At 35.5% G+C, this 8898-nt stretch overlaps 1 protein-coding gene across 1 annotated transcript; it reads right to left on the bottom strand.

Moving 5' to 3' along the window:
- Positions 1 to 2482: 2482 nt before the first annotated feature.
- Positions 2483 to 3418, bottom strand: LOC127112075 (uncharacterized). The gene has a single exon (XM_051046265.1). It carries the CDS (start codon positions 3416 to 3418, stop codon positions 2483 to 2485), a length of 936 nt encoding a protein of 311 aa, XP_050902222.1.
- Between the last annotated feature and the right edge of the window lie 5480 nt (positions 3419 to 8898).

Below are 8898 nucleotides of genomic sequence, written 5' to 3'. Positions count from 1 at the left end.
TATATATATATATATATATATATATATATATATATATATATATTTAAGGTTTAGGGTCTAGGGTTTTAGGGAAAACAGTTCAAACAGTATATAAGCAATTGTACGTAAGTTTAAAGAAAATGATTTATAATTTGAGATAGAGGGAGTAGAATTTTACAATATGTTTAAAAAACCATAGAATAAAGAACAAACGGAGAATGAGATTTGATCTTTTAGATTAGCATTTTTTTAAAAGAATAAACTTACGTACAATTGCTTATATGCTGTTAGAACTGTTTTCCATTCATGATATAACATGTGGAGTTAATATCCCATTTTTGGAAAAATAAATGTACGACACAATCATGTTTTTTTAGAGGATCCGAATGTGACGTTAAGTTTTAGACAGATATCACCTTATGAATGAAAAAAAGCACCAAAAATATCATTGGAACTGCACCTTTGTTTTATCTTTTTTTTAAATAAACAATTTAATTACAAAAATTAAAATAAAAAAGACTTAAATCTTTAAGCTTATATATAATTATATTTAAGGTTTAGGGTCTAGGGTTTTAGGGAAAACAGTTCTAATAGTATATAAGCAATTGTACGTCAGTTTAGAGAAAATGGTTTATAATTTGATATAGAGGGAGTAGTAGTTTACAATGTGTTAAAAAAAACATAGAATGAAGAACAAACGGAGAATGAGTTTCGATCTTTTAGATTAGCATTTTCTTAAAGGACTAAACTTACGTACAATTGCTTATATGCTGTTAGAACTGTTTTCCGTTCATGATATAACATGTGGAGTTAATCTCCCATTTTTGGAAAAATAAATGTACGACACAGTCATGTTTTTTTAGAGGATCTGAATGTGACGTTAAGTTTTAGACAGATATCGCCTTATGAATGAAAAAAAGCACCATAAATATCATTTGAACTGCACCTATGTTTTATCCTTTTTTTTAAATAAACAATTCAAATACAAAAAATAAAAATAAAAAAGACTTAAATCTTTAACCTTATATATATATATATATATATATATATATATATATATATATATATATATATATATATATATATATATATATATATATATATATATATATATATATATATATATAAAGTTTAGGGTTTAGGGTTTTAGGGAAAACAGTTCTAACAGTATATAAGCAATTGCACGTAAGTCTAGAGAAAATGATTTATAATTTGAGATAGAGGGAGTAGAATTTTACAATATGTTAAAAAAACATAAAATGAAGAACAAACGGAGAATGAGATTCGATCTTTTAGATTATCATTTTTTAAAGGACTAAACTTATGTACAATTGCTTATATGATGTTACAATTGCTTATATTTAAGGTTTAGGGTTTAGGGTTTATTCTTTTTTCTTAAAGGAATGAACTTACGTACAATTGCTTATATGCTGTTAGAACTCACGAAGATAAATAAGAATGTCATCAATAAATATCACCATGAACTGGTCCAAGTAAGGTTGGAATATCCGATTCATATAGTCCATGAAAACAGCAGGGGCATTCGTCACACCAAATGACATTACATGGAACTGATAATGGCCATATCGGGTTCTAAATGCGGTCTTTGGTACATCCAAATTATTAACTCTTATTTCATGATAGCCCAATCGCAAATTAATCTTCGAGAACATACAAGCTCCTTTCAACTGATCTAACAAATCGTCTATCCTTGGCAGAGGATACTTACTCTTAATGGTAACTTTATTCAACTGGCGATAGTCAATACAAAACCTCATACTACCGTCCTTCTTCTTTACTAATAACACTAGAGCTCCCCTTGGTGAGACACTAGGTCAGATGATGTGCTTGGTTAACAACTCTTCCAATTGATTCTTCAACTCTCTCAACTCGAGTGGCGCCATGCGATACGGAGAAACGGAGATTGGAGTCGTCCCAGGTATTAGATCAATAGAGAATTCCATTTCCCTTTCAGGAGGGAAGAGCGGTGACATCCTCAGGAAAAACTTCTGGAAATTCACAAACGATAGGAATTTGTGTAACACTTAGATTATAGCGAGATTCCTTGGTTAGTACCAAGAGAACTGACTTTTCCTTCTCAAATAAGAAATTAACCATGCCAACCGTACCTTCCAAGATAGTAGTTAATACATCCTTTGGATTAGCTTCACTAGATGGAATGATAATCAATTTCTCTTCGCATCCAATAAACACTGAATTGGCGCAAAGCCAATCCATCCCCAAAACCACATCAACCTTCTTAAGTGGTAAACAAATGAGATCAATTTAGAAACTTCTACCATTCGCCGAGAGCAAACAATTTTCACAAATCAACGGTGCCTCAACTACATCATCCATGGCGGTAGTAACCACCATAGGAGGAGACAAGGAATTACTTGCAAACCAAGATGCTTCATGCACTAAATTGATACAAAAGAGTGCGTCGCCCCACAATCAAACAATACAAAATAAGGATGATCATTGACGAGACACGTACCAGCAATTAAGGCATTGTTGCTCTTATACTTCCTTGCATCCAAAGTTTAAACTCGACCGGTGCTCCTCCCCTGCATCTGATTCTTATTCTGAGGACATTCCTAGATATGTATCCCTCCCTCTGACAAGTAAAACACCTAATTCCACTTCCAGCACATCTTCCCAAATGAGACTTCTTACACACTTGACATTGAGGAGGATGGTTAGGTCTTGCATGTTGCACCTGCTTTCCTTTGAAAGCCTGAGGTCTAGGCCTGAACTGGCTACCTAGCCTCCCTTGGTCTCTCTGTCCACTCCTATACTGATCCCTTTCTTCTTGAACTTTCTTCAAACTGTTCTTATCCACATAGTATTGCCTTAACAATTTAGCATAAGTAGTGAGTTCCCTTTGAGAAACACTATGAGAAATTTCACCCCTCACACCAAAAAGAAACTGATTAATCTTCCACCTCTCATCATGTGTGTACGCGGCCTGTCTAGAATAAGAAGCCATATCTTCGAACATCTCAGGATATGCAACTACTATCATAGTACCTTGTCTATGCTGTTGAAACTCAAACTCTTTCTGAGTCCTCAAAGAACTAGGAAAATACATATCTAGGAAAATAGTCTTAAAATGCTCCAAATCCCTAGGTACTCCTTGAAAAATTCTTTCCATGCTGGTTATCCATTCCTGAGCCTTCACAGGATTCAAACCACCATGGAATTTAGGAGGGTTCATGCGGAAGAATTCTCGGAAACTACCACCTGCAGCTCCTTGTGGAACCCCTCGATGATGTAAACCATCATTCCACAGTTGCATCCTCTGTTGCATGAATTGGTTATGTTGTTGTTGCATCTTTTGCATAAACTGAGGCCATTGAAAACCTTCACTACCACTTGGCGGTTCAGAGTCTGAATTCTGGGTTCTGGATCTACCACGACCTCTGCGCCTGTCAGCCATGATCCTGAATGTGATACAAATAGGATTAAGTTGATCAGGCCCAATACTACGAATTTACACCAAAGACAATGATGACAACCCACATATGAGGTAGAAAGAAATACTTATCATATTTCATGGCTAGGTCGAGGATACGACCTGCTCTGATACCAACTGTAACACCCATAGATAATATATGTCTAGAATACATATTATACATAGTGTAAAACTAGTACTGAAATACATAAGCGCCTAGCGGCACGGTGTATGGCAACATGCACCTGAATTCTCACAGCTCAACCATGATCATTATTCAGATCACGAAACATCAATTCCCCAACGGACTTACGTCTAAGCCAGGTCTGGTTCATGCATGCTCATATGATTCGACTTTCGCGGTGGATATCGGGTCTTCTATGAGGCTTAATCCCTAGTGATGGGACTCTAACCCACTTAGGGTCTCTTGCACCGTATGGGAATCTAACCCATTCAGGCGTCTACCTTTCCCCCACGTTCGTCGTGGTTGGGACTCAACCCCAATTGAGGCACGAATCATCAGTATCACATCCCAATGCTTACTCATCTAAGCATACTAAATAGAGATGTGCACCATCACAGAAAAACACACAATCTGAATACATGACCGGTCCCATAAATCATTGGTCCCATAAACCATTACAAGATCCATCGATCACAGGTGACTTCATTCACCACAATACACAAACAATAACATGACATGTTCAATATAATGCGTCTCATTCTTAATCATGGAAACCATTCGTCCACAACCTCCACATAAGCGTCGTACGAATGAATACTGTCATACAATGTTATCTAAGTTATAAACCTAACTCATGGCCTAATACTAATCATAGGTTTTACTTACTAGATTCATCTTGTAATTTTCACCATTAGCATGTGTTCAACACAAGCATAGCATCACAAATGATTAATGGTTGAAAGAATGCACTTAGAAACAATTAAGAAATGGATTTTGAAGTTTTAAACATAAGTCAATCGATTGGTTGGGGAAGCCCAATTGATTGGTTCCTCTCACATTTCTATTTTTCAAAGTTTATAAAGGATCAATCGATTGATCCTCAGTGTCAATCGATTGGCTCCCTAAAATTCTCCATTGTTCCAAAATAGAAAGTTTGTGCAATCGATTTTAATACACTGTCAATCGATTGGTCCTGCTAAAATTACATTTTCTTCAAAACAAAAGGGTTGTGCAATCAATTGGTGACAGGGACCAATCGTTTGGTCCTCTCACATTTCCACATTTTCACTTCACAGAACACCATTTCCTCTATTACTTCACTTCTAACAAACCATCCACTTCTTCTTCCAACAAAACCCATCATACTACATGCTCATATAAACATATATATCAAGGATTCCAAGTTCATAACCACGAGGATTTCCAGGTCATAACCACAACCAATCATTTAACCACAACCACAACAAATCATATAATCACAACAATCATGAAGAACATACCAAAACACATGTTCATGGAAATCAACAAAATCAAGAGAAATATTCATCATATAGCATGGATTTTCATGATTTATCTATGATTCCAAAACTCTAATCTTCTAGAAATCCTAGGGTTTCTAACTAGAACCCACCTTAAGAAATGGAAGATAAGAAGTTGTTGAAGATGAGTTGATGATGATCGAGATGATGATGTTGGTTCCAAGTTCTTGATCTTTCCAAGTGTAACACCTCAAAATTTGCCCTCCTCTTTTGGGACTAGCTAACATATTGCATATCATTTTTTTTAGGTCATTAAGCATTGCATGTTGCATATCATGTGGTTACATTGTGCAAGTCATCTTCCCAAGTCTTGATCAGAAGATGAAGAGGTCATGTGCATGCTAGTGTTTCATTGGACTGGTCATTAATCATCTGAGGATGTGGAGGTCCAAATTAGGGTTTTGTGATTCTCAAGGAGATCGGTCTTCATCTTGTTTGAAATAATTCATCATCATCATCATGGTTTGTCATCATCAAGTGTTGAAGCATATTCCTTGAGATTAGGGTTTTGACCACTGGTCAACCCTAATCAGGTGCATTGGGCCAATCAGGGCATGGCTAGGAGATGGGGTCTATGATGGATATGAGGATCATTCCATGTGGTTTTATTGTGCTTATGGAGGCTAGGGTTTCATCATTGGGCCATTTCATCAGAAGATTGGAGCTCAGTTTGATCTATGCATTGCCAAATTCATCTATCAGTTGAAAAAGTCAACTGTGGTCAACTGTGCTTGATTTTATGGATTTGGAGGTGGGAGAGAGTTGGATACACTTCATTCATGTTGGAACAAGTGTTATTTGACATTGCAAAGCTCAAGAATGAAGAAAATAAAGTCTGGACAAAAATTGCCAAAAATAGAAAGTGACTTGTAATGGAAGTTTCCAAAAATGGAAAGTTTTTGACCACAAAATTACATGTCCAAGGAAGCTTCAAATGAAAATTTGTTCAACATGAAAGTTGTAGATCTTGGTCTCACCTTTCCAAAAAGTCCAAGAACTTGAAATTCTCATGCATGGTTGACAAGTTATGGTCCATTCAATTTCAAAAAAGACCTGTAATCAAAGTGGCATAACTTCCACATGGAGTGTCCAAATTGAGTGATCTTTTTATGAGCAAACTCCATTTGACATGTACTTTCATGGTGCATAATTGGAATTCATCAAAAATAGTCAATGCAAAAAGTCAATTTTCAAGTGTACAATTAAAAATCCAAGGGCAAAATGGTCCAAATTGAGAAATAATGGGAATTTTGGCATGGGGATTTTTGCAACACCTCACAAATGCAAATTAGAAATTGTCTCAACTGTCATAAACTTCCAAAGTCCAATATTTGGCAAAGGCATTTTGAACTTGCACTTGAAATTACACAATTTGGCATGACATAGTGAAATTGGAAAATACAAAACCAATTGCCATGAGACAAGTTGCAACACATCACAAATGGAATTTGGAGAGTGTGTGAGCTGTCATACAGCTGTCATGGGCCCCAGGGTGAAAAGTCCATTTTGCCCTTGTTTAGTAAAATGCATTTTTGCTAATCACATTTCATTTTGGTTAATTCATGATTAAGAGTGTGATTAAGTGGAAGTATAAGAGCCTAATCATAACTAACTTTGGATCACAATCACAAATCACAAGAAACTCTAACAACTTTTCCCTCCAATTCTCCAAATTCATCAAGAACCTTCAAGAACAAAATTCATCCAAACTCCTTCAATTCTTCATCAATTCGAGTGATTCTTTTTGCTGTGTGCTCTATGAACATGGATCTTCAACTGTTTTGAGAAAGCATCTCCATAACCATCACGAATCTCAATTGTTCATTCTTGGTGCATCAATGGCAAATTGCATTTTCTTCCAATAGAAGCAACCTTGAGCTTACCTGATCATTCCAACTACCTTGCTGAGCTTCAATCTTCACCTGTTTCAAGGAATCACGCGCAGAAACCTCAAGATTCAACACTGTCTCCAATTTAAGGTGTGATTTCGAATCTCATCATTTTGTGAATTGTGATATGCGTTCTATAGTGCTTTCCATGTAGATGATCGTGCTAGATGTAGTTTTTGAAATGATGAACTGTAGAGCAAGATATCTTGATTTTAAGATTGGATGTCAAAACCTAAAGCGCTCGATCCGTGAGCTACAGTGAGAATTAGGCCATTTATATGACATATCCATGATCCTGGCACTTAGACCTTTCCAATGACTATAGGCTTGTGAATTTTTGTTGAAATTCGATGTTCATGCGTTCTTGAGGTTTCTGGAAATTTGTTTGAGTAAAAGTGATGAACAATAGGTGTTTGATCCATTTTTTTCCTTTGCCTTTTCGAACTGCTGTTTACCGCCGCTTCCAGCCAATGAAATTATTTCATTTCCAAGCTCAAAACGGCGCCGTTTTGGTGAAGTTCAAGATATTTTCAAAAATGCCACTGGTGCCATTTAATAAATAATTATTCTTATTTCTTTTTCTTTTTATTTTCATTTTTGGTTACAAATCTTTAAAAATTGATATCTCATTCATTTTCTATCCAAATTGAGTGCAATTTTTTGCATTTTTCTCATAAGAATGTGTAGAATTTAATGGATATTTTTTGGAATTTTTTGCATGAATGGAAAAATAATGAGCCTAGGGTTTGTGGAATGTGTCACATTTATGTATGCTTTGCCAAAACCATCATGAAATGCTCATACTTGTAAAGAAATGATTGAAAAATTTTGTTCTTATTCTGGACATGTTGGTGGTGATCTTCATGTAGAGTTTGTGAATTTTGGATACTTGGTTGATTAGATATAATTTTTTGAAGTAGGGTGTGACAATTTGTGTCACACCTAGCTAGGTCAACTTTCTGATTTTATTTGCATGACCTAGGATTGTTTGATTGAGCCAATTTTTTGCATGAATGATCAGTGATGTGTCAAGATAACATGTGATTTTTGCTGGAATTTTTGATGGAGTTTTCAATTTGATTGATAATTTTCTTCACTGTGTGCTCATTTGGTGACATTGTGTGATACATGTTGGCATATCTTCTGTGAAATTCTCATATAGTTTTGGATGAATGTGAAATTTGATATGTGGATTGTAGACACATTATAGGACATCATAGTTTTGGTCCCATTCATTTCTAATATGTTGTCACTGTTTTATGAATTTTTGAAGTGGATGCTTGCTTGAATGTCTTGGTTTGGCTTGAATAATTGTGTCTGGATTTCTTGATTTTCATTGACATACTTTCTTTTGTCCAATTGAGCTGAAAATTGACATGCCATACATTGAATATGTCCTGTTTAGGTGTGAATTATTTGAGGATTTTTGGAATTGTTTTGGTATGCTTTTGAGTGAGATAGTTCTGTTTGGTCATGTGAAGTTGCAAATTGCATGATTGATGTTAAATTGTGCATGAAATGATGATGGTGAATGGTATGAGCATGGGACCAATTGCATTTGCTTTTGATTTGTTTTAATTTGATTTTGGATTGGTTTTTCTTGCTGTTTAGATTTTTTTTCTCCCTTTTGGACCCTAGGCTTGGCCTAGTGGTCTAGTTTCTCACATTTGGTGTGGATTTTCAGGTTAAAAGGCAAAAGGCTTAAAGAAATAAATGCAAGTTGCAAAAATTGAATTTGTTTAATGTTGTCTACTAACATGACTTTGTTTTGTAGGGATTGAAGCTTGAGCTTGAGCTTATAGCTTGCACTTGTGTGCATTGACTTGTGTTGTCTGTATAGATTAACATTTGCTGTTTACTGTTGGTTTGTCTGAGTACTGATGATACTTGATTGATTTCAGGTACATTTAGTCGCTTACAGTTCTTTAAGAACTTGCTTGCTGTTGCTTGGTTTTTAAACCACTTGAGGTAGGACTTCTATTCTTCATGTAGTCTGGAAGACCTGGCCTGTTACTTGGCCAGGCAACTGTTTGAAGTCCTCCTTAAGAGGCGATGTTTGTGGTTGTTTACATT

This window comes from Lathyrus oleraceus, unplaced genomic scaffold, assembly GCF_024323335.1.
Source record: "Lathyrus oleraceus cultivar Zhongwan6 unplaced genomic scaffold, CAAS_Psat_ZW6_1.0 chrUn0036, whole genome shotgun sequence".
Classification (NCBI taxonomy): Eukaryota; Viridiplantae; Streptophyta; class Magnoliopsida; order Fabales; family Fabaceae; genus Lathyrus; species Lathyrus oleraceus.
The sequence above is the reverse complement of the archived record's forward strand: the minus strand, read 5'-3'. Positions and strand labels throughout refer to the sequence as shown.

Bases quoted from the DNA above. Each gene is read 5' to 3' on its own strand.
- LOC127112075 (XM_051046265.1), bottom strand. From the start codon at position 3,418: ATGGCTGACAGGCGCAGAGGTCGTGGTAGATCCAGAACCCAGAATTCA.